The sequence below is a fragment of the Stomoxys calcitrans genome, chromosome 4 (genome assembly GCF_963082655.1).
Source record: "Stomoxys calcitrans chromosome 4, idStoCalc2.1, whole genome shotgun sequence".
NCBI lineage: Eukaryota > Metazoa > Arthropoda > Insecta > Diptera > Muscidae > Stomoxys > Stomoxys calcitrans.
This window is the reverse complement of record NC_081555.1, coordinates 163,187,229-163,214,665: the sequence shown is the minus strand read 5'-3', so window position 1 is coordinate 163,214,665 and position 27,437 is coordinate 163,187,229. Positions and strand designations below refer to the sequence as shown.

The 27,437-nt window shown below is 34.6% G+C and overlaps 2 protein-coding genes across 4 annotated transcripts in view; one reads left to right on the top strand and one right to left on the bottom strand.

The window, feature by feature from the left end:
* Positions 1-756: 756 nt before the first annotated feature.
* Positions 757-6,068, bottom strand: LOC106086877 (platelet-activating factor acetylhydrolase IB subunit beta homolog). The gene is made up of 3 exons (XM_013251704.2): positions 5,841-6,068; positions 5,421-5,754; positions 757-2,028 (listed from the first exon to the last, which is right to left on the bottom strand). The coding sequence occupies exons 1-3, from the start codon at positions 5,900-5,902 to the stop codon at positions 1,747-1,749; spliced, it is 678 nt and encodes a 225-aa protein (XP_013107158.1). The 5' UTR covers positions 5,903-6,068; the 3' UTR covers positions 757-1,746.
* A 1,475-nt stretch (positions 6,069-7,543) lies between these two features.
* Positions 7,544-27,437, top strand: part of LOC106087269 (neuropathy target esterase sws) — a 42,989-nt gene continuing 23,095 nt past the window's right edge. For 2 of the 3 annotated variants that reach the window (XM_013252276.2, XM_013252262.2), the window contains exons 1-2: positions 7,544-8,540; positions 26,655-27,377. In XM_013252276.2, the coding sequence (XP_013107730.2) occupies positions 8,442-8,540; positions 26,655-27,377 (822 nt within the window). In that variant the 5' untranslated portion in view covers positions 7,544-8,441. The remainder of the gene's footprint in view (positions 8,541-26,654; positions 27,378-27,437) is intronic. The other variant, XM_013252268.2, reaches the window with a different exon arrangement.

Below are 27,437 nucleotides of genomic sequence, written 5' to 3'. Positions count from 1 at the left end.
CATACTCAGCCAGTTAGTACTCGTTCCTAGGAAAGAAATTAAATTTTTTAACCCGTACGTTGGAGATTGTTGTTGTTGTTGGAGATTGTTGTTGTTGTTGAAGCTGTGTGTTGTATACTGAGGCGGCAGCCTTTGCCGATGATGGATTCATCGGATCAATTCGTTCCGTACAACCGTCTGTATTGGAATTGTGGGAGTTAGTAGTTCAGTACATCTTCCTTGGAAACCGTTGTTGGTAGATTTGCTACAACTATCATTTTCAACAAAGAACGGTCTGATGTAGCCGCCATCACAGAATAATCTCTTTGTTACAATTCTTCCGATTTTTGACACATTTTATGGATATGCTGCAAAAAAAAAAAATTATAGTTCAATAAATGTCGTAAAAGACTTTAACGACCATTATGGACTGAGTGGTGTACTTTTCCAAACACGATAAATAAAAATATCAAATGAAGTTTGGTAAAACACTTGACTTACATTTAGGTTTGGACCACGCTACAACAACAATACATTAAAACCTGAGCCATTATCGCCTCGGTTTCTATCGGATACCAGGTGTTGCTAAAACTTTTATTTAGCTATGCAGAAGGGTCGAAAGGGTCTTGCATATAGCATAAGACTGGGCTAGACTCAGAGGTCTAAATTGTTAACTTAGAGAAGGCTTAGGGGTATGTCCATAGTGGCATGGGGCGGATTAATATGTGCACTCTCTTTTCAACCTAACCCTAACCTAGAAAATAAAAATTCTCAATGTCTCTTGCAATAAAAAAAACTATATTTATATTCTTGTATTTACTTTATATAATTGCTCTTCTATCAGAGAATAGAGTAATAGTGGATAAGAGGCGAAGAGTGGAAATTTTGACATAATGTTAGTGTTGAGTTTTTTTTTCTTGCTTTTTGTTGTTGTATATTTATAAATTTTTTCAAAAAATAAAACGTTCTAGAAAATGTAAATAGCTTTGGTTGGAGTGTGTGTGTGTGTGTATGGGTGTTGGTGGAATACATGTAGAAAATTTGATATTTCTTTTTAAATAAATTCGAAATATTATGTTCTCGGTTTGTTTTTTGTATTTTTTTAACTTAAGCTACCATAAATAAAGGCAAAAAAAGACTTTTGCTTTAAAACAAAATAAATTGATGAGATGTTTAAAGCCTTTTTTTATAAAAGAAAAATGCTAAGAAGAGTTTTGTTGATATATTTTTCTTCTCTTTTTCAAAGGTATGGAATTTATCGGGGTTCTTATTTAAATTAACTAAACTAATGATTTGCAAAGCAAAAAATAAAACAAAAATATATAGTAGTAAATAGCATAAGGAAACTTTTAAGAATTAGAATGTTGTGGACTTGCTTGATAGCATTCTAATGCATTTTGCTTAGAAGGAAATTCAAAAGGCTTAGAATATTAAATGAGCAAAGGAAATGAGCAAAATGCTGCTGTGTCTGTGTACGCAATGAGTAAAACAATATATGGGCCATATTCATACAAAAAAATTCTAAAAAAAGTTTTTCAACCAATTTAAACATAACCAAATTAGTCCAAAAAAACTTATTTCAAAATGTTTTTGAATATAGTCCTATATTAATATAAATATATACTATATATATGGATATAAACGTATGTAGTATGTGTATGTGTATGTGTACGTGTAGTGTGATATAGTGTTTTGTTGGTTTTTTTCTTTGTTGCTGATGATGGTGTAGTTCTTGTAGGTTGCTGCCGTTTGCAATATGCCAGTACACTATTCCGAGGGTGTGAGATCATGTTCTACTTCATTCTCATTCAATATCTGGGAGAGGAGATCATGTACTGGCTCAAAGACTTTTTTAGCTCCCGTATTGGTTAGATTCTTGTAATCGAACATATCATGGTGACTAATGGAATTGTCGGTCTGCACCAGACCTTTTGTTATATCAACAGTTTGTACACGATTAAGTCCAATGACTTTTTCCTTAACCAGCTGGTTGACCTGAGCATTTTTATCACGTAATTTATTCGCTTGATGACCACGAGGTAGTAAAGACTGTAGGTGAAAGAAAAAATTAGAAAACATTGGTAAATAGATATACAATTTAAATTTAAAATAAATAAATATATCATAATCTATAAGCAGTCATATAAAATAATCGCATGGAAAATTTCATTCAATTTTGTTATAAATTGGGCTCTACAGATAATCATCGGATAGTAACATTTCCTAATGGTAGATTTAGCACTCTTTCCTTAAAGAAAGGGGAGTTTTTGTACCCTTTCCTTAAAGAGTTGTTTTTGTATCCTTTCGTTAAGACAACCCTTTCTTAAGAAAGTGTAGTTTTAGTTCCCTTTTCTTCAAAAAAAAGGGGAGGTTTAGCATCCTTTCTTGAAAGAGAGTCTAGTTTTAGTACCCTTTTCTTCAAGCAAGGGTAGTTTTACTAAACTTTGCTTAAAGAAAGTGTTTTTTGGACCCTTTCTTTAAGGAAAGGGTAGTTTTAGTTTAGGAAAGGGTTGTTTTAATACCCTTTCCCTAAAAAAATGTAACTTTTAGTACCCTTTCCTTAAAGAAGGGGTTGTTTTGGTAACCTTTTGCGAGGGAAATTAGTCTTTAGTTTTAGTATCCGTTTCTTAGCTCAAGGATATTTTTTAGTATTTTTATTGGGTTGCCCAAAAAGTAATTGCGGATTTTTCATATAGTCGGCGTTGACAAATTTTTTCACAGCTTGTGACTCTGTAATTGCATTCTTTCTTCTGTCAGTTATCAGCTGTTACTTTTAGCTTGCTTTAGAAAAAAAGTGTAAAAAAGTATATTTGATTAAAGTTCATTCTAAGTTTTATTAAAAATGCATTTACTTTCTTTTAAAAAATCCGCAATTACTTTTTGGGCAACCCAATAGTATATTAAGGAAAGGGCATTTTTAGGAAAGGGTAGTTTTAGCACCTTTTCTAAGGGAAAGCCTAATTTTAGCAGGGTAGAAAGTGTTTTAGTACAAAGGGAAGTTTTAGTACCCTTTTCTAAGGGAAAGGGTAGTTTTAGTACTTTTTTCTGCGGGAAAGCGTAGTTCCAGTATCCTTTTATAAGAGAAAGGCGAGCTTTAATACCCTTTCCTAAAGAAAGGGGTAGTTCTAGCACCGTTTTTTAAAGGGAAGGAGTAGTTTTAGTACGCTTTTCTAAGGGAAATGCTAGTTTTATTTCCCTTTTCTAATGAAAAGGCTAGTTTTGCTCATTTTTCTAGGGAAAATGGTAATTTTAGGTTCCTTTTCTAAGTGAAAGGATAGTTTTAGCACCCTTTTCTAAGGGAATGGTAGCTTCAGTACTCCTTTCTAAGAAAAAACATGTTTTGGTACACCTTTATAAGGAAATGGATACTTTTAGCAACTTTTTCTAAGGGAAAGGTGAGTGTTAGTACACTTTTCTATGAGAAAGGGTAGTTTAAGTGCGCTTTGCATAAAGAAAGGGTAATTTTAGTACATTTTTCTAAGGGAAAGGCTAGCTTTAGTAAATTTTTAAAAGAGAATGTGTTGTTTTAGTAACTTTTTCTAAGGGAAAGGGAAGCTTTAGTACACTTTTCTAAGGGAAAGGATTGTTTTAGTAGGCTTTTCTAAGGGAAAGGACAGTTTTAGCAAATCTTTCCAGGGAAACGGGTAGTTTTAATACCCTTATCTAAGGGAAAGGGTAGTTTTAGTCCCTTTTCTATGGGAAAGCGTAGTTTTAGTGCCCTTTTCTAAGGGAAAGGGTAGTTCTAGTTCTTTTTTTTAAGGGAAAGTGGTTTTAGTATCCTTTTCTAAGGAAAAGGGTAGTTTTAGTAACCTTTTCTAAGGGTAAGGGTAGTTTTAGTACCCTTTTCTATGGGAAAGCGTATTTTTAACAACCTTTTCTAAGGGAATGGGTTGTTTTAGTTCCCTTTTCTAAGCGAAAGGGTAGTTTTAGTTCCCATTTCTACGGGACAGGGTAGTTTTAGTTCCCTTTTCGAAGTTTTAGTACCTTCTTCTAAGGGAAAGTGTAATTTTAGTACCCTATTCTAAGGGAAAGCGTGGTTTTAGTATCTTTTTTTTAAGGGAAAGGGTAGTTTTAGTGTTCTTTGTTTAAGAGAAAGGGTAGCCTTAATACTCTTTTCTAAGAAAAAGGAACAGGGGGGCTTACGCCTCTGACAAATTTTATCTGAGGTTCTCGTCAGGATTCGAACCCAGGCGTTCAGCGTGACTGGCGGACATTGCAAAATTTGCCCTAAGGTGGCCTCCAATACACTAATCAGAATTCCTATCACGTTCATCTGCGACGGCAAATTCGTCGTCCTTAGTAAGTTTTGTTGATGTAGTAGGGGCTGACCCAAAGAGATGTGCAAGCGATGGGATGAGAAAGACAGCCTTTCATTGCATCCGTAGTCTTCGAGGCATATAATTTACAGTGAATGAAGTTACGGTTTGACATATATCTCAAGACACTCGAAGAGCACGCTTGAGCACACGTAAATTGCATAACACGACCAATGTTATGTCGTTTATGTTTTGGGGATAAGAAGTCGAATCCCCATAAAGTAAAGAAGTAGTTCCACAATATGGGGTGATATCTCTGACACTGTTCAAATTCTATCTATCCTCTATTCTATACCCTTCTGACGACATCAATTAATGGAACGCCCGGGACGGGATTGCATTAAGCAACACGCAGCCTGGAACATTGAGGTCCAATCTGTGTGGTGTTTATTGCTGTCGCGAGAACACGAGACGCTTAACTGCGAGCTACCGGGCGCGTCCACAGGTTGCGGATATTGGAATGTTCGCAACGGAGTAGCTGCAATGGCAGTCGCGGCCACCAGCGGTATAGAGCGGAGTCTCAGGGAGAGGCTGGCCGGCACCAGCTCTTGCACAAATACTGAATGCCTATGATACTCGATATGACAAGGCGGGTTTTTGGTGCCTTTAAATAACCAATGGCCAGCCTGTTCCCGCGGCGACTGGCCATTTGGACAGGAACGAGCTTGCTCACCTACAGGAGCTTGACGAGGAAGGCCATCTCCACATGCAAATGTGGTTAAAACAACAATGGAATAACGATTCGGGCCAATTCAAAAATATTTGACGTTGCAGATCCTCGGCACATGTCCTTAAGTCTTCAGAATTTAACTCTAGGTACGACAAAATAGAAATTTTTAAAAAGTATGAAATCTTATATATATTTATATACACTTTCACAAAAAGAAAAAAAAAAACAATGTGCAATTTATAACAATTTTCTAATAAAACCCGATATTGTTTCATACCATAACTATAAAAAACAAGAAAACGCATCACATTCCACCCCTATTGTAAACTTAATTAAACCCCAACCAAAAACATTTAAATAATGACTCCGCAAAGGATAATTATTCGTTTGAAGGACATTCAAGCATTACTCATTCATTTGTTTTTGTATAAAAATACCATCGTTTGTCTACTTACAGGTATGACTATATATGTTTCTGGAAGCCTAGAGCGTATGCTTTGTATAATTTCATAGATGCCTTCAGCAATATCCTCCGCTTTGTTCTCCACATTGTTTGTGCCCACGTGGAGGACTACAATTTTTGGTTTAACATTGTCCAATTCACCATTTTCAATTCGCCACAAGACATTTTCACAACGGTCACCACGTATGCTAAAGTTTAGACAATGCATAGGAGCAAAGTAACGATACCATGTTTCTGTGTCCTGAAGTGTCTCCAATATACAGTCGCCAATGAAGATGACGTCAGGATCTTTTTCATGACCATCGGAAATAAAACGTTTATGAACACTACAAAGAAAAATGTCAGCCATAAATGGAGCCGCAGAAGCGAATTATAAATGTTTTTAGTTATGCAAAGACTCCAATTTAATTACCTTAGCCATCGATCATCGCCATCCGCATCTATCCTTTGCGTAGCAACTGTGCAAGGATTCATTGCGTGTGATGGTGTCCTCAGTACGTACAAACAATCTAAAGATGTCTTTATGATGACTTTCTTAAGTGGAATCAGTTGAGTATGGCAATATGCAATGATATATTATTTTATTTAATATTTTATTTGATTTAATATATTTAGAAACTAGGGGACTTTCGACTAATCGATTAATCGACTTTTTGTGTAAAAAAGTCGAAGTCGACTTTTACTGATTAAAAATGGCAAATAATCGACTTTGAAGTCGAAAAGTTGGAAAAGTTCAAAACTAGGCAAATGTATACACGGTAATGGCTGTTGCCATAACATAATTACCAGAAAGTGTACCGTAAACAGCTGAGCACAATTTTTTGTTGTCAAGTGCCCTATCTGTCAACGAGGTTTTGTTGAGTGTATTATAGTTAAGAAACATAACACAAACAACGAAAAATGGCGCGAACTAGTTACATACTCAAAATCAGAGTTGCACTAATCACTAATTTGACAGATAGTAACTAAATATTTTGTTGTTGGGCAACTGCCACTACCACCCATGTTTTTCGCGACTACTTTTTTCAAACACTACACAATTAACAAAGATAAAATAAAAAAATTATTAAATTTTTACCGTAAGTCCTATTGAATGAAATCAGCAAGTTACATTCATGTACAGGTAGTGGCAGTTGCCCAACAACAAAATATGGAGTGCATTATCTGTCAAAAACAGTGATGAGTGCAACTTTGATTTCGTGTTTGTTACTATTCGAGCTATTTTTCGTTGTTTGTGTGTTAAATGGTTCTTTACGTACGTACCATTATATCATGGTACGTATATCGTATGTATCATGGTTGAATTAAGAAGGTTGACTCATTTGCCCAGCAGATAGAATTGACCAGAGTTGTTTCAAAACACCACTAGAACGTCAAATGCTTGGTTTGGATCATGGCGAAACAATTAAAGGTGGTCTCATTTGTACAACAACCACAAAACATATGACGCAATCTGCCATCTTGCCATCAAGCTGATCGACGTTTTACCAACACACACATAGAAATGTGTGTACGTGTGCATGCATAAGCAACGAATAGGCGACGTGACAACAATGAGAATGCGAACAAAAATCTGACATCTTAATACCGTCAAACCTGGCCGGCTGTTAACAGCTGTTCGCGTGAGACCACCTTTTTAAATCTGCCTTGCGTTTGGATTTAAAAAATGTTCCTATTTGTTCCTTTTTCACATTTTATTTATTTTAATTAAGAATTTACACGTTTATAATCATAAATCTTTTGATCTTATGGCTGCTACACATTATAATGCAAATAAAAACTAGAATAGCAGAACAATCCCATGGCAGCCGGTTGTATGTACCGGATTGACCCGATGAATTCCTTCATCGGCAAGGGCTGCCGCCTCAGTGTACCACACCCTGCTACTACAACAACAACAACAACAACAATAGCAGAATTGTACAGCCTAGTGGGAATTTGCGTAACCATCGCCAATGGGTTGTATCGTTGATTTCATTGTTGTTCGGCCAATGAGCCAACCTTCTTAATTCAACCATGTATGTATTTGCTTTCTTAAACGCTGACTCTAGACTTTTTGATTGGGGTTTGTTTCAAAGTGTTGAATGGCGACTGCGCTTCGACATCGTATAAAATTTTCATTCTCATTCTGGTTGCTACTTTTAAACGATTAAAACCAAACAAATGGAAAGGAAAAAAATTCTCGGGAAGATACTCGTAGTAAATAAATTGCCAAACAATATGTGAAATAAAAGAATTACTGAGGCCTCGCATAACCACAATTCTCATTAGATGAGTTCTTCTATTCTATTAAGAAAATTCGATAACTTGAAGCACAGCTAAAAAAAGAACACCAAATGTGAATACCATTGTAAATATTATTAAGAGTGAAGCTAAAGTATTTGAATAAAATTTGCAATTGAACGAGTTGAATAATTTATTTTCATACGCAACAAGAAATAAAAGTTATAAAATATAGTTCGCAGAAAAAGAATTAATTCCGCTTTTTGTTGTTGATTTTTGTGCAAATAGCCACCGCTTGTAAGTGTGGGTGTGTAGGTGTGCGTGTTGAAAAAAAAAAAAAAAACATTTGCTTGTGGCTCTCGCGCTGTCAAACTTAAATTCTCTGGCTTCTCTTCGTTTCCAAAAGACCAGACCATTGTCAGCTGTTCAACCACCTCTTGCCCCGCTTCAACAGTCGTAACAAAACACAAAAACAAACAAAATTTATTTGAAAATTGCCGCCTTTCAAACGGAACGGGAGCACTTTTAGAAATAAAAGAAAACGAACAATCTCGCCCACAGTTCAGCAAGACTCGTCTTGTTTTTTTTTTGTGATGGGGGTGTGAAGTTCATTTGTAATTTCTTCTATGAATCGTTTTTTATGAAATGCAAATACTTCCGGGTTATGTGCATTCGTAATATACGAATATAATTGCTTTGTGTTATCTCTGGCACAAGAGAGTTTTTTAATGTTATCCTCGTCATCTGCCCAAAGTGTTGAGTGGAAAATTTGACAACAACAAAACCAACAATGGATATAATCGGAGTAATTAAAACAACGGCCCATGATTATGGCGATATATTTTCAGATGTCTGGTGGCATCTCATCAACATGGAGTTTCAAACAGCTGTAAGTGTATACCTTAGAGTCCCAATTTTTAATATGGTTTTCTGCTACTACTCGTTTTATGTGGCCCACTATTGCTTAGGTTAAGCGGGGAACAACACTCATCATACGACCCATCTATTGTGTTGCGATTTCTTTACGTTTTCTTTTTACTATATTTTTTATGGTAGCTGGTGGTGGCATTTTTCTTATCAATTACTTTTGTACGATGTTGTTGCTGTTTTTCTTTGTTTTTAAATTTTTGTCATTGTTTTTTACTTAGAATATTTTTATGTGGTTGTAGGTTTTTATTGTGGCTGTGTGCGTGATGTGGGTCGTTCATTAAAATATAAAAATAAATACATATCTAATAAGTTTATGAGGAGAAAACTATAAATTATTCTTTGGATTTAGTCCAGAGCCCACATAAGATCCATTGACCCAAATGTTTTGTTTTGAAAACGATTGTGCCAACTTATTCTCAATGTCACGGCATTGAGAAAGGGAAATCCTTCTGTTTTTAGGGGGTGGTGTATTCCAAACTCATGCTAAGTATATTATGACTTCATTCTTGGCATTTGGTCTACTTAGTTATGTACGTAGATTAACATTCATAAAATGTAAAAGATTTTTGGTCAAACCGAAATCTTTTGGCCGGTATAACATTTGCTCTTTTGGGCAGTATTAATTAAGGATAAGTAAGGTTATAGTGATAGGATAGGTAAGGTTAGTCTCAGACAAATTTTGTCCGTTGTGATACAAGAATATTGAAGGACCAACACTTAGCTATCGTAAGGCTCAACACACATTGTAAAGCAGTTCAGCGTCATATACGGACCTGCTTTGCTCCACGCTGGCCACCAATATCTAATTAAAGTTATGCTATCGCCTAGTCTACTAGCACCCTTAACCAAATCAAAATCCCATGGCAGCCGGTTGTACGTAACGGATTGACCCAATAGAGTTCTTCACCGGCAATGGTTGCCGCTTCAGTGTATAACACTGCTACAACAACAACAACAACCAAATCAACTAATTTATCAAATTATCTACCAAGCTTTTGAATTTTTAAATTCGTTTGACTTCTTTTACCTAATACGGTAGACAACGGATATAAGAAAGTCCAAAAAATTTAATTTTTTTTTATATACGTTTTTTTTTCCAAACAGAATTATTGCATATAAGAATCTAGTTTCTTATACAAATACATACAGATATACATAAGAATTACGTACACAACAGTAGGCCGCAAGGTTCGTAGTAACGTGCAAATGTGGGAAGTTCCATCACTGCTCTACGATTATCCAAAATTTTATTTTGGTCTGTACATGTGTTTTTCAATGGAGTTGTTGTTAATCAATATATCCTGAAGAATTCATACCAATTTCTCATAACTAAAATGTCGTTATAGAAAATTTTTCAAAGTGGAGTTTACAGCTTCGGTGCTTTAAAAAATATTTCTTGTATACGTTTGTTTCTTACAGCAAATCATTTTGCAATAAACATGGTGTTTCCAAAAATTTCCTTAAAAATGTTTTTCTTATAAACGATGTGCTTATATCCGTTGTATGGTGTATTGCTGCTGCCTTTAGGGCAAAAGAAGTTATTCAACTTATCTTTGTGAGGTCATAAACCTAAAATCTTAATGTTGGTTTTGCTGTCTGCTGTGATTGCGTTTTGCTATTTTTTTTACCAGTATTATGACTTATTTTTTAGAACCACATTGTTTTGATTACGTTTCGCTCAATTTGCTTTAATTTTTTTCTGTTAATGTTGTGATTTGGCAACTTGCAAAGTCAACAAAATCACATGAATTTGGCAAAACAAAACAACACATCTAGAAATATTTTCTTCCAATTAAGAAAACAAGAAAGTCAATGCGATTACCAGACAATCTGTAATCGCGAAAAGTTGTTTTAGTTAGAACAAATAATAAACTGCTGATAAAATCTAGTTTATTCTCAAACTATGATGAGACTTTCTATTGAAATTAAATCAGGTTCAAGTTCTATGTTAAACTGCCTCTGCTCAGTAGACGCGTCGACATCTCATTGTTCAGTAGTTGTACATGGCTGAAGACCTTTCAAATTCGAATTATTGAGGAAATAATCGCCGCTCGTCAAAATTTTAGCCAGCCGTTCAGAATCAATTTTTGTATGAAAATAATATTTCCACTTAATTTTGAATAAAATTATGTTTTTAGTAAATTCTTTAAAAAATATTCCTAGAAAATAGCAAATATTAAAACTATTTTTGTCGCATAATTTTTTTCGCTTGCCAAATTCAAGAGGAGATTTTCTTTGCACTCAAACGGTACTACTCTATAATTAGAAATATATATGTGTATAGGTACCTACTAACTTATTATATAAAAACCATCCATATATCAAACAATTGCAGTCAATTCAAAATTATAATTGCACATCTTCACAAGTTCAATGATCTTTCCTCAAGCATATATATGTATGTATATGTATGTATGTGCATGCGTACGTACGTTTTAATAAGCATGCATGTTGTATATTTTAGGCAGTGACTTGTCTAAAAACAGCTGTCTGCCATTTGGAACAACAACAACAATGACAATAACATCAAGTGGCAACAAACACCAATTAAATTGAGCGTACAAAGTAAATACAATTGCTAAATTGCGGTATTGTGCGGCACTGCCCAAAATCAAAGACACATTTGGTCTCTTCCCAGAATAAGAAGCGAAATCAATTCTTACCGTACAAGAAAAGCGGAGAGCTCCTAAGAATATGAAAAAACAGAGAAATCTTTTTGACATTTAAGTTTGGAAACATTTCGCTTAAACAAAGTAAATATGTATATTATATTTGCTATTCATATAAGTTTGTTATTATATTTGTGTACTATGTATAAATAAATGAATAGATGGCAGTAGGGAAACAGAAGATTTGAATACCTGTGGGTATATTGTATAGGTTCCATTGATATTTGCATTTACCATGGCAATCTTGCCTGCTGCTACTGCTCTACGCTGGTGGCAGTCGATTTAATTGATTTAATTCAATCACAATGCTGACAAACCACAACTCAGCCGCAATAATAATCGTAATTCCCGCAAATACCCGGGTTCAAACATGATGGGCCCCTCAACCACAATTGATTAGGAAATTATTATATATGATATTAACAGAACATGTTAATATTCTTGTATATTTTGTAATTAACTATGCAATTCTTGTTTGAACTTCAAAAACATTGTATTAAAATCTTAAACATTTCCTTTTTATAACATTATTAAATATATAATTATTTTAATTTTATGTCGTAGGACGTTTTGTAGAATTTTGACCAAAATGTAAAATGTGGTTAAATTTCAAGTGCAGTTATTGAATGTGAACCACACCTATTTAAAATTCCCCAATATGGAACCATAGAACGATACACAATTACAATTTTTTTTTATGCCCAGCACGGGATATTTTTGAGTACCACACAGGCCGGAACATTGAGGTCCGATCTGTGTGGTGTTCATTGCTGTCACGAGAAGTTTAGCTGCGAGCTACCGGGCGCGTTGCGGACAATGGAATGCTCCATACGAAGGAGCTGCAACGGCAGTCGCAGACAATCAGCGATATCGAGCGGAATTTCTCAGTGAGGTCGGGCGGCACCTCCTCTTGCACAAATGCTATGTGCCTATGATGCTTGATATGACAAGGCGAGTTAATGGCGATCGGTCCGTTGGACCGGAACGAGCTTGCTCAACTACAGGAGCTGGACGAAGATCGCCACCTCCACATGAAAATGTGGCTACGACAACAACATTTCGAATAACTTTAATGCGTCGTAAAAGTTATTTAAATTTTACATTAAAAAATGGTTTTTAAAGGAAAATTTGATGAATTTCATAAAAAATCCCTCGATTATAATTTTTTTTTTTTTTTAAGAAAATTTTGTTGAATTTTATAGAAAGTTCGTCGATATATTTTTTTGTTACAACTGTTGTACAATTGATTATTAAAACCCCTCTCCTTCTACAAAATCAATGATGACTGATCCTACGTCGTTATCAAAATACAATTTTTTGTCTTAATTTTACCTTTAATGAAGGTCATTATTTTTCCACTTAAACTGTGGTGTTATTTTGACAAAGTGTGTGTCATAACACCGCCTTATTAAATTAAATAAGGAAGTGTTAGTTTTTTTCTTTTGGATGGTGATAACCCATATTGCTTTATGATCACGACGATTAACATGTGATAAGGATAACAAAAAAACTTTTATAGTACGAACAAAAATAGAAATAAAATAACAATGGCTTTTATATTAAAAAGTTTATTTTGGACTGCTACTGTTTTAATTAGTTTCAGAGGGAGGGGGAAATATACCATACATATCGCAAGATAAAGAATGTATTGACCAATGTCATCTCTAGCAGCAATGCCTACTATTTTTTGAATATATTTAGCAATTATAACGAATGTTCCACAGAAAGCGACTATATTTAGAGCTGTCTACTTGTTTAACAAATTTAGCATTTTAAATTTGAATGCACTTTAACATTTCATTCGCTGTATTTAAATCAAAAATTTAGAAAGAGGTTCCTTTGGTATATATTTCGAACCACAAGAAGCATTCCATAAGAAGGTTCAAAGCGAAATTATTTTCTAATAATTAACCGGTATATTGTATTGACATACAGATCATGCTTAAAACTCGAAACCAACATACAAATCATATATATAATAGTTTTCTCTCTTGTTCTTTGTAGGGCTTCTACAATTCGAGAAATGTATAAACAGTCAAGTGATAGACAAAAAAAATGCTTAACTCCACTTACTGAGAAAGTCACAGTGCTGGCAAAGCCCTTCTGGCAAAAACATAAAGAAATCAGCTGTTTTTGTTGTCAGTCGAATTAATAAATTTTTTTTAACAACTTCATGATTTGCGAGCTTTCTCACAACTTGAAAAATTTGTAGCCATAAACAAATCAGCTTTTACTCACATTTGTAGGTTATGTCATACGAAAATATCATACAGATGAATACCAAATTGCATGTGATAAAACCATACCAATATATTGGTTTCTTTAATACTTAGGGCTCCAAATTGAACAAATTCGGAAAGAGCGTAGTCTTTATTTTATTTTCTGTAAAAGGTTTTAGACCACTATTTCTCAGTTGACCACAGTGCACTAAATTCGACATCCATATTTCTATTACGATTTGTATTTTATTCTGATTTTTATTACAATTTCATTCTGTGTCACATTTGTATTTGGTTTTTATTATTTTTGTATTAGGTTTTCTGTGTTATAACTTTAAACTTGACATATAGGTGGCGCTCTATCGTGAATTTTTATATTCAGCCCAATTCTGAAAATTGCCTGGGAATAAACTCCTAGGGAATAAATTTCTTCTATTCTGATTGATTGGGGAGAGGAAAAATATAGAAGAGGAAATTTCGAATTTTCGAAAACAGCTTTTTTGCCTCAGCTGTTTTATTTTGGCTAAACATTTGACTATTATTATTTGGGAAAATGAACATAAAATGGAAAAATGAGCAAAATGAATTTATAAAGGTTGCTAAAAAAGTTTACAAACATGTTTAGTGTTGCTTTTGTAATAGTACACAATTACGTCCCACAGCTTGTCACCATATTTTTGTGTTGTGATAACAACTTTCCGTCTGCATCCAACAATTATATACTTCCAGAGTGGTCTGGTGGACAAATAAATAGATTAATTGCGTCGTGTTGTCGTTGTTGAAGCCACATTTTCATGTGGATGTGGTGATCCATGTCTAACTCCTGTAGGTGAGCAAGCTCCTTCCTATCCAAACGACCGATCGCCGCGGGAACAGTTTGGCCAGTGGTTATTTAAAGGCGCCATTATCTCGCCTTGTCAAAGGCATTCAGTATTTGTGCAAGAGCCGGTGCACTGAGACTCTCCGCTCGATACCGATGATGGTCCGCAACTGCCGTTGCATCTACTCCGTATGGAGCATTCCACTATTCGCACCCGGTAGCTAGCAGCTAAGCTTCTCTCGAGAGCAATGAACACTATACAAATCGAAGCTCAATGTTCCGGCCTGTATGGTGCTCAAAGCTATCTCGTGCCGGGAGTTGTGCACACATCCTGCATGTTGGCGTTTGCCCTTGCCAAAAGAAGTTAAGGTGGCTGAATCTACCTAATCGTTCTTGGACAGAATACTTTAGTGTGTAGTATAAAACTTTGCTTTAACTTGCTAGAACTTGAAGATCTAATCGACATTTCAGGGCGGCGGCTGCTTTTCTTGGTTGTTGGGACGGCTGTTGGACATGGTGCTGCTGGAAAGCGACTTATGGTTTTATTCCTACTCCTGTGGAGTAAATGCTGCCAAATGTGGCGCCATTAAGGAACAGGCATATCATTGAGTTCCTCTCGATTCTCTTTAGGTTAAATGATTAGGGACCCCCTTTTAGAATGGGTCTAAGAATATTAAGATATGAACCACATATTTTGAAACCTATGTATATTCATATACCAATTCTAGAATACTCGTATTTTGTCAATAAAACCGAAAAACTAATGCAAATATTTTATGGTGGGTACGTGGCATTTAAACCGGGAGAACCTAACAAAATTTCTACTTGATTTTGATGAAAAAGTGAAAAATAATTTCCGTACATTTTAAATTGTTCGTAAATAAGAACTGGTATATTTTTTTATAAAACAATTAAATTCATAATTTTTTTATCCTAGCTCCCTTTCATTATTCTCCCTTTTATTACGATTCAGAATAGCTTCTTTTTTCCCAGTTGATGCATACGTCCATAAGAAAATCCTAGCTTCTTTTTTCCCAGTTGATGCATACGTCCATAAGAAAATCCTTATGGCCACTCACAATACCAGAGCACACCAACCATTTTCCACAACACCGATTTATATAACAAAACTAAACTCGACTCAAAGTTATTATCCCTGGAAGGAGTTGTAAGATCATTTTTGACGTTTTTGGATCTTTCTACTGGCGGATGGATCGTAAATTTAACGAAGTTGGTCGGATGGAAGGCACAACTTAATTTTTGTAGACCCGAAACGTAATCGTCAATCTGTTTCAATCTTAGAAACATAATAATGACAATGCTGGACAATATTGTGGACATTCTTAAAAAAATCTTCACAAAATTTGGCTCTCTCTCTCATGAATCTTAATGCCTATTTATCCATAGAAAGATGATTTAAATATAATAAGAGTTGGCATGATGCTTTGATTTGTTACCACCAATATGTCCATTGTTAATATGTATGCCCGATTTGCAAATCTGGAACAAAAATATCTCGTGATTATTTAAATATTTCAATTGTTTACATTTTTGACTGCGTATCCGGTAGGTTTTTAGCGTTAACGATATTTTCTATGTCTCTCACTACCTCCTTCTCTTACTTTATCTGAGTTTATCGACATTTGAAGCAGTGATGTCAATTAAATTTTATGAAAAATCAGCAGTTTTGAAGAAAAACGTCATTTTCTGCACTCCAATTTGAGCATAACTTTAATATAAAAATTTAAAAACGTAAAATGATCGGTTAAACTATCTGCATGGATAAAAACGACGACTTTTTCAGTTGTGGGTCGTAGATGTATCAAAGTTTAGGAAAAGCGTGTAATAAAAGGTCCTTTTATGAGCTCTAGTTAAATCGTGATATAAGTAGGCTATCTTCGATGTAAAGATTGAGCTCCTCAACGTGATTATAATAGGTTGACAAATGAACTTGACGAGATTGTCTTCACAGACGGTTAATCAAAGAGATGAAGCTTCTCTCAGCAAAAATGGCTTCTAAGTGCAATGATTAGCAATCTGAGATTTTTGTTTTGTTTCTTAAGAGTCACGCTTAGTAAGGAGGTTTAGGAAATGAGAGAATATAAAAACTGTGGTAAACATAAGTAAAAAACCCTTAAGTTCTGTTTTGTACAAATAATGTTAGAAGAAAAAAAGGTTCAAAATTCATTAGAAACTACTTAAATCACTTTCAAAGTTTACTTACAATGACTTCTTTGTTCATTCACAATACGCAACAATTCTCTCTCTTTTTAATTTTCCTAGTCTACTACGTTTCACTTTTGTTTTTTTGTTTTAATATTTTAACTATTTTAATAATCCGAATAAATCGTGTTTACTTTTGAAAATTATGACCATTTAATATTTTAATTTAAAAATAATATGTGCATTACTAGTTGTTGTTACTATTAATTTGAAAATAATGCGCCTCCAGCTAAAGTAAACATTGATTTAAAAACAATACACAGTAAGTCACTATAGCATGCAAACTATAAAATTATAGGCCTCATTACTGAAGAAATTGTTTCACCAAACGCATGACGAATTATTGGCCCTTCTCCTCGTCGCTTAAACTTACTTCCATTTAAGTTGAGGCATCTTGCTTTCGTATTCTTTTGCTTTCATTTTAATATTGGCATATTTATTTGTTAATTAACCCCAAAAGTTCAAACTGATTTATTTATTGTACCAAATTTTCAAATGGCAATTGCAAATCAATAGCAAATGAAAATGAAATGAATGGAAGCTTTATTGCTTTACTTTCTGTCTGCTCAAACAATTACGATTCTCTTTGCTGGAGCATGGGAATAGTTTCGATGGGAAACATGTGAAGCTATTTGAAATATTATTTGGGTTTTGTTTCTTTATGTCTATGTTTGTCTTGTTGTTGTTGTTGGGATATTACTCAAGTATCGTGCCGAAACATTTCTTCTTCCTCTTATGAGGCGGGGTCTGTGAAATTTCCAATGTGCCACTGGGGTTTTCACTCTTTACTCGTTTTCTCACCATAAAATATTTATTGGTTAATTATTATTATTGGGCGTCCCTTCGTTCCCTTTCTTCCTTCTGTGAGGGTGTTTAATAATTTATATGCATATTATTGAATTTGATTTAAAACCGCAAAAAGGACACTCCCTTTAATTGGATGTGGATGTCTCTGCCATGTGTTATAACATCAATTTAGTCGCATGAAAAATGCAAAAGGTAAAAATTTAAAATTGATTGGGAGTTGAATTTGAATTTAACTTTAAATTAAATGAAAAATTTTCATTTCAAATGTGTTTAAATTTTTGTTTTTTTTTTTGGGATTTCATAGAAAGTCATAGCTAAGAATTTACAAAGTTAGGAAAAAAGTGTGTTGTCATTAAAACATTAGGAGGGTTTGTTGAATCGCGATTTCAGCCAAGATTCTTTCCACAATATTTGTCAAATATATGTGTCCACTTCAAATATTTTTCGAATTCTTTTTTTTTAAATAAATCTCAAAAATTGAGTTTTGTGAAAATAGATTTTTTTTTTATAAATTCTCATTGAAAAAAAAACTTTTAATTTTCTTTTTAAATTAAATTCAATATTTTTTCATTTTTAACGCAACGTCAGTGGGTAATACCATGGTAAAGAAATTACTCATAATATGTATTTTTAAATGAAAATAATAACAATTTATTTTACACAATACATGAGTCCCTAATACCCATACGTATACATCATCACAAATACTGCCTCAAATGCAACATCAGCATTTTTAGTTTAAATACATAGTGCATATTTGCAAAATCAAAACAGTCTTTTTTACAATGAAAAAGGCGGAAATTTTCTAATCGACCACTGGTGGACCACTGACTGACAGACTTGGCTGGCTGTTTGGTGTGTGTGCTTATGTGTGTGTCTATGATACACTTAAATGGGATAGCTATAAATATAACCGGTATGTTTGCAAATCAAGTGCACCCATTTATGGACAGTATTCCGCAACCAAATGCTGCCAATACAAACCTAATTTTCATGCAAATTTTATTTACTTAATGTAAATATGCCTACAGAATTAAGTGTTTACATTTAATAAGTTTTAAAATAAATCAAATAACGTACAGAACAAATATTATTGGGTTGCCCAAAAAGTAATTGGGGATTTTTCATATAGTCGGCGTAGACAAATTTTTTCACAGCTTGTGACTCTGTAATTGCTTTCTTTCTTCTGTCAGTTATCAGCTGTTACTTTAAGCTTGCTTTAGAAAAAAAGTTTAAAAAAGTATATTTGATTAAAGTTCATTTTAAGCTTTATTAAAAATGCATTTACTTTCTTTTAAAAAATCCGCAATTACTTTTTGGGCAACCCAATAGGATTAAACGACTAGTTGTAGCAAGCAATAGAAGAACAAAAATGTTATATTTTTAGTCTAGGTACTTTAAGTACTAGGTACTTTTAGTACTATGTACTTTTAGTACTAGGTACTTTTAGTACTAGATACTTTTAGTACTAGGTACTTTTAGTACTAGGTACTTTTAGTACTTGGTACTTTTAGTACTAGGTACTTTTAGTACTAGGTAATTTAAGTACTAGGTACTTTTAGTACTAGGTACATTACATACTACGTACTTTTAGTACTAGGTACTTTCAGTACTAAGTACTTTAGTAATAGGTACTTTTGGTACTTCATATTTTTAGTTCTAGATACTTTTAGTATTAAGTACTTTTAGTACTTGGTACTTTTAGAAGTAGATACTTTAAGTACTAGGTACTGTATGAACTAGATACTTTTTGAACTAGATACCTTTAGTACTAGGTTCTTTTAGTACTGAATAGTTTAAGTACTATGTACTTTAAGTACTCAGTACTTTAAGTACTAGGTACTTTAAGGACTATGTGTTTTTAGTACTTGATATTTTTAGTTCTAGATGCTTTTAGTGCTAGGTACTTTAAGTACTAGATATTTTCAGTACTAATACTTTTAGTACTAGGTGCTTTAAGTACTAGGTATTTTTAGTATTAGGTGCTTTTAGAACTAGGTACTCTTAGTATTAGGTACTTTTAGTGCTAGGTAGTTTTAGTACTAGGCACTTTTAGTACTAGGTACTTTTAGTACTAGGTACTTTTAGTACTAGGTACTTTTAGTACTAGGTACTTTTAGTACTAGGTACTTTTAGTACTAGGTACTTTTAGTACTAGGTACTTTTAGTACTAGGTACTTTTAGTACTAGGTACTTTTAGTACTAGGTACTTTTAGTACTAGGTACTTTTAGTACTAGGTACTTTTAGTACTAGGTACTTTTAGTACTAGGTACTTTTAGTACTAGGTACTTTTAGTACTAGGTACTTTTAGTACTAGGTACTTTTAGTACTAGGTACTTTTAGTACTAGGTACTTTTAGTACTAGGTACTTTTAGTACTAGGTACTTTAAGTACTAGGTACTTTTAGTACTATGTACTTTTAGTACTAGGTACTTTTAGTACTTAGTACTTTTAGTACTAGGTACTTTTAGTACTAGGTACTTTTAGTACTAGGTACTTTTAGTACTAGGTACTTTTAGTACTAGGTACTTTTACTTTACTTTAATCACTAGGTACTTTAGGAATTAAGTGCTTTTCGTACTAGGTACTTTTAGTATTAGGTGCTTTTAGTACTAGGTATTGGTAGTATTAGGTACTTTTAGTACTAGGCACTCTTAATACTAAGCACTTTTAGGACTAGGCACTTTTAGTACTAAATACTCTTAGTCCTAGGAACGTTTAGTACTGGGTACTTTTAGTACTAGGTACTTTTAGTACTAGGTACTTCTAGTACTAGGTACTGTTAGAACTAGACATTTTTACTTTTAGTACTAGGTACTTTAAGTACTAAGTATTTTATGATGCCCGATAGATGAACCAAAGAAAATGTTTATCATATGATATCAGACTAATGCTCGAATTTTACACCTATTAAAGCAAAAATTTTAAAACCTGCAAGAAAAATGACATTAAACAAGTCTGTCATGTACACACACTCTGTTGGTATTCCCTGGAGTCGTTGATTAATGTAGTGCCTTGGGTGGAATGAGTGATTTTAATTCGAAAAGATGCGTTGGTAAAGCAGTTGGTATGGTTAACAATAATTAATATTAAGTATACACCACCTGTTCGTAAATGACCAGTGGTGAAGTTTAAATACGCCACATTATGTGGTTGTTGGTGTACGTTAAAAATTTAATTTAAATTGTGGAAACATAAAATAAATGATTTTGGTAGTCAAGGAGACACACATACATACACATTCTTTAGCCATTCGAAGAAGGTCATATTTTCACACATATTTCATTGGATGACATATGAAACAATTATCTGATGTTCAACACGCAACTTGTCTAATATGATTGGAATACATTGAGATACTTTGGAAACAGGTGGGGAAATATTTAGTGAAATATGGAATTTCAGGAGAAAAATTAATAAGAGAAATAAGAAAATATTTAAATAATAAGAAAATTTAGTTGCAAAATAAAATGAATAAAAATGGAGAGTATTTCCCAACTGATGCAAAGTTGGTTTTAGAATAAAAATGTTTGAAATTCAACTGTTTTAATCTTCATGCTTCTATAAAATCATAACTGTATGAATTCGGGTTTGGAACACAGTACCCACCCGTTGGTATATAATTCTGACTCGCAAAACTGTTCCCGAGATATTTATGGCGTAGAACGCCACGCAACATTACGTTTGAGTGCCAACAAAAAAAAACTTAATAGACATGTTATTTGTTTACGTTGTGATTTTGAGCAAGTTTTTTTGCTTTTATATTTTGTAATTGTTTTCGAATAAGAATTTCAATTTCACTGACAATGTCTCTGCCAATGACGATGTTGTTGTGCTTGCACTAAAAAAAATCAGTGCAAAATTTTGTATAAAATATGTTCTTTGTTCTTTCTGACAGCTGTTGATTTACGCTCAATGTGGTTTGCCATTCCAAAATGACAAGACTTTCTTAGAATGAATGGACTTTTTGCTGGCATACGGCCCCATAAGCTGCAAAAAGTAGTCGAAAATTTGCCTCTCAGGTGAAATTTATTCGAGCCAGGCAAAAACCTATCTTTAAAATAGGTTTGTCTTTGGTTAGGGCTTCAAGTAAGAATTTTTCATGGATTTCTTTGTGGTACTGTCGGATCTGTAGGTTAAAAATGCAAATTTGCCCATGAGTATTCCGTTCTCACATATCAATGAGTGCGGTCCGATTCATGTTTAAGCTGAATGATAAGGGGCCTCCTTTTATAGCCGAGTCTGAACGGAGTGCCGCAGTGCGACACATCTTTGTGGATAAGTTTTACATGGCTGCCATACCAAATGGTACCGTACCTTCCAAATGTCGGCAGCATTAGGAGGGATAACCAATGTTGAAAATGTCCATGATGTTCTCGTCAGGATACGAACCCAGGCGTTCAGCGTCATAGGCGGACATGCTAACCTTTGCGCTACGATGGCCTCCTAGGGTAAGGTACGGTATTGCACATATAATCCAAAATCCATGAGACAGAGTTGCTGTTTTTGAAATTACATATGGCATGTCTTATAGTCTAATAGCAGCTTTAATAATTCAGTAGGCAAAAAAATTGGTCTACATTTCTAACTAGGTACTTTTAGTGCGAGTTACGTTTTGGTACTAGGTATGTTTTCGCACTAGGTACGTTTTACCACTGGGTATGTTTAAGCACTAGGTAAGTTTTTGTACTAGATTCCTTTTGGTACTACACATTTTAGTCTTAGGTACGTTTTTGGTACTAGGTATGTTTTAATAGTAGGTACGTTTTTAGTACTAGGTATGTTTTAATAGTGGGTACGTTTTTGTAATAGGTACTTTTTAGTAATAGGTATGTTTTAGTACTAGATATGTTTCAGCACTAGGTACGTTTTTGTTCTAGATTCCTTATGGTACTACGTACATTTTAATACTAGGCACGTTTTAGTACTAGGTACGTTTAGGTACTAGGTACATTTTAGTACTAGATACGGTTTAGTACTAGGTACGCTCTACTACTATGTAGGTTTTGTACTAGGTACGTTTTAGTACTAGGAATGAGTATTATTACGGAGGCCACCGTAGCGCAGAGGTTAGCATGTCGCCTATGACGCTGAACGTCTGGGTTCGAATCCAGGCAAGAACAAATTTTCTGCGGTGGTTATCCCCTAATGCTGGCGACATTTGTGAGGTACTTTGTCACGTAAAAACTTCTCACCAAAGAGGTGTTGTTTTGCGGTACGCCGTTCGAACTCGGCCATTGAGATTAAAACTGAATAGGACAGCACTCATTGATTTGTGAGAAGTTTGCCCCTGTTCCTTAATGGAATGTCGATTGGCAAATTTGCACTTTAAATATTATTACGGAAGGCCAACGAAGCATAGAGGTAAACATGACTCTCTACGACGGTAAACACCTGGGTTCGAATCCTGGTGAGAACATTAGAAACAATTTCATTAGTCCTTAATCCATCCTAATGCTGGTGACATTTGCGAGGCACTGTGGCATAGTGGCCATGTAAAAACTTGTCGCCTGGGAGGTGTCGCCCTACGGCAATTTGTCTGTAGCCTATAAGATAAATAGAGAAATATACTGAGGAGGGATTTGGACCCGTCCGTTATGCAGACGATGTTACAATGCTTCTTAGGTGTAAGGATCCAAACCAGCTATGTAGAAGGGCCGAAAGGGTCTTCCATATGGTATATGACTGGACTAGACCCAGAAGTCGCAATGTTAACCCAGAGAAGACAGAAATATGCCTGTTTACGAGGAAGATGAAGGTGGGCCAATATGATGCGCCACGTTTCCTCAATAAAACTATCTTGGATAAGAAACTTAAATGGAAGTGTCACATTCAGGAGCGTACTGAGAAGGCTCACAGATGTTGGGCACTATGTAGACGGGCCGTAGGCTCGAAATGGGGCCCGAATCCGAGGATAAACCTCTGGATCTACAGGAGCGTGATTAGACCAATACTTACTTACGGCTTCAGTAGTTTGGTCGACTGCTATAGAGAAAAATTGCAACGTCAGGACCATACAACAGAGAATATGTTGTCTTGGCATAAGCAAAGCGATGAGGACCACGCCCACTAGGGCACTGGAGACTATTTTAGATATTCGACCCACTGACATACAGATTAAAAGTTAGGAAGCCATTGCCGCTATACGATCCGGATCACCCCTATGGGGTGATCCGGATCGTAAGAAGACGAGAGTTTTATTGAAAGGAAGTAAGAAGGAGGTTAGTATAGCTTTTGGTGTTGTTGGCCCGGTGTCTATTTCTTACAAAAACTATGCTAACACCTAATATATACTTAGACTCCTACAAACTGTACAATCCTAAATATCTAACGACAACAAATATAACAAATACACATTGAAGTGAACTAGCTACCTACATTAGTTGAAACACATGTACTCTTAAGGTTTAGAAAGTCACTTAATAATAAACAATACATTTAAATGCTTACTTCTACCTACAACATGTGCTCATTTTATGATCTAAGGTTTTAACATAGAAATTCCCTATCTTTTGGTATACATACTATGCACACATGTTTGTTATTTGTTGGCCTATCCTCAACCAAACATGCAGAACTGTACAGGCGTCATAACGGGACACATTGGACTACGAGCTCACTTCTGCAAAATCGGTGCGGCAAGTGATAGCATGTGTACGGCATGTAGGGAAGTCATTGCTCGGCTTTCGCGGCTAACAGACACCGATACAAAGTGGGGACACGATATCAGAAATGAGCCAACTTAGAGGACTGGTATGGAAAACAATTAAGGATTTTGTAAGTAGCACGGAACTCCGGAATTAAATTTTCTTTTTCGAGGTTACTTTTTAGTTTTTAGAGCGCACAAAAAGCCGATTACTGGCTTAGGTGTATGTCTATAGTGGCTTGGGTCAGATTAATATCTGCACCATCTTTTCGACCTAACCTATTAGTTGGTTGGTTTTTCACTATAGAGCAGAGACATGCGCAATTACTTAATTTTGCACAATGTTTTCTTTTATAAAAATCTCTATGCCTGCAGAATTTCGTCAATATCGGATCAGATATAGATATAACTACCATATATGTGGTATGTGTTGCATACATTGCCATAACAAGCGCATTATAATACTAAAGATCGAAAACCAGACTTGGTAGGTTTTTTAAAATGTTTGGTCGGGAATTTTTTTCTGTAGTGGCAACACTGGATAGAACTATGAGAGCATCAACTTGAGTCATTGTTGTCACTGTATTGTATTTGTGTTACATTTGTGTAATAATGAACTATTTACATTTGGTCATTAAAAAAAAAATCGCTATATATTTTTCAGAGTGTACGAAAAGATAAGAAATAATGCATTTTATGCATTTTGCAAAAAAAAACAACAATAACAAAAAAATAAAAATAGAAACCCAAACAAATCGTTTGTTAGTTCACTGCTTTGAAAATATTCACTCACCAAATAAAAATAAGGAAGAATATTTTTTTATTGCTTACTCGAGAGATATCTTTTAGAGCGATGTGTGTGCCTCACACAAATATTGATACAGAGTTGCCAATTAACCCCCCTCTTTTCGTTCGATCCCCTATTTCTTCCAAGGTTTGGTTGCTTTGAATTTATTTTAATTATAAACGTCGATATGTTGTGCAATGAATAAATGAATAAAGAGTTATACAATGGCAGCAGCATTGCTCAATATTTGAATGTGATATGAAGAATATCCTCGATTGTGGTTTTTGTTGTTGCTATTGTTTTGCATTACAGATTGTCTAGAAGAATATTTAATTACAAGATAAATATTTTAAATAATTGTTTTACATTATTATTTGTACACATACAGTCGGACCTCGATTATTCGGCTACCTCCATTATCCGGCATAGAAAATATATGTTAGTGTTATTTAATTGCCTCCATTATCCATGATTACCTTTGGTATCCAGAAGTATAACGTATACGATTGTGTTTGAAAAATCAAACAAAGTGAAAATAAAACAAAACTGACCCATTTTGTTTGCCAGAGAGCAGTTTGGTATGTCATGATGAAGCAGTCATAGATGAAGGTGAGATGAGACTAAACGAACTTGAAGTTTTCAAAATGCATTGAAACAAAACCTAAAAAAGATACATAAAATTTTCTAAGTGATTCTGAAAGGGCGTGGTTTAATATGATAAAAACCGATCCTAACTCAAAAAACTCGAAAATGGCGTATGGATCAAGATGACATTAAGCCGACGATATCACAAATACAACAGATAAGACTCAAAAGGAAAATAGTTCATTTTCATTTGACGATGACAATCGCCCAAAAATATCTTTAAAAGAGCCAATACACGCTTCTACTACATTGTTAGACTTATTGGTGGGCCTATTTTTATTTATTTTCTTTCCACTAAGAACATAATTAAATTATTAGAAAATACAACATTTTAATCTTATTGCATAAAAGTGTATCACAATATGCCATTTTACATAAAAATATTTGTAAAAACTGTAAATAAAAATGTAACCCCATTATCTGGGAACATCGATTATCCGTAACGCCTCCGGTCCCGAGAATTTCATATAATCGAGGACCGACTGTAAATTTAAAAATAATGTTTAAATTTTTTTTGTGTCATTCACAATAAAGGCATTTCTGTAGATGGTCACACTTCATTGTGAACAACATATAACAATCTTGAAGACAAATGTTCTTCATAAGCCTACACTGTTAATATATCCAGAACGTTGGTGTACTGGATAAATGCCATATCCATAAAATTTTCGCTGAATAGTATTAAAATAAAACGGGGCTATTAGATATTTATATTGCTTTATTCCATTTTGGGAAAGTTTTGTAACAAACACCTCTGAATAGAAATGCGATTTTTTTAAAAAATGAATATAACCTTCCAGGATTCACTTAACAATAAAAAATGTGTAAACTTTTTTTAATTTTTTCAATACAACGTTCAAAAAAAAAGTTCAACGCACTCATTCTGGTTTGTCCTTTACTTTTTTGCAATGTACGTTTGTTCACATTTAAACTCAAAAACCACAAAAAAATGCGTGAATGTGCAGTTAGCTGCATATTGTCACAGAAAAAAACGTTCACACGTTTTTTGGATGAGTCTCACATTCACAATAGGCAGATTTTGACAATCTTAATGGAGGCCACCGAAGCGCAGAGGTTAGCATGTACACATATGACGCTGAACGCCTGGGTTCGAATCCTGGCGAGACCATCAGAACATCTAAGTGACTCTTTTTTTTACTCCCTTCTTTTATATGAAAAGAAAATGTTCATCGATTATCTTCTATTTTGCCTTATTTTAATCTTTTGCCTTTCTCCTCCTCCTTTTCTCATTCCAGATGACTTTGTACATCAGTGTTGGGCTCTTTTCCACCATTCTCATAATTTGGTATATATTCTATAGACGTTATCGCCGTGATATTGAACGTCAAAAACAGTTACTTGCTCAAAGCTCATATGCATCGGCCGATATGCGAGGTCTACGTTTTCGCAAACGTGATAAAATGCTCTTCTACGGTCGCCGTATGTTGCGCAAAGTGAAAAATGTCTCTGGCCAAGTGTATGGAGGCCAGGGTAGAAAACGCAAAGCGGTTATGCGTTTTGCCAAAAGACTGTTGCAGTTGAGAAGGGAAAATATTCCCTTGCAAATGAAAACTGTGGAACCTCCCGCGGAGTATCTGGAAGAAACCATGGAGGGTTCGGATCGTGTTCCACCCGATGCTTTGTACATGTTGCAGAGTATACGTATTTTTGGTCACTTTGAAAAACCCATTTTTTTGAAATTGTGCAAGCATACTGAAGTCTTGACGTTAGATCCAGGAGATTTTCTCTTTAAGATTACAGATGCCGATGATAGTGTGTTTATTGTACAATCGGGTCAGATCAATGTCTTCATCTCGAATGCTGATGGTAGCACATTGTCTTTGAAGACAGTGCGAAAGGGTGAATCGGTGACCTCATTGCTGAGTTTTGTGGATGTTTTGTCGGGGAATCCTAGTTTTTATAAGACCGTCACAGCCAAGGCGGTGGAGAGGAGTATTGTGATACGATTGCCTATGCAGGTGAGTAGAGACGAATGATTTACATTCTTAGAAATCCTTTTAAAAGGTGATGCACTTCTT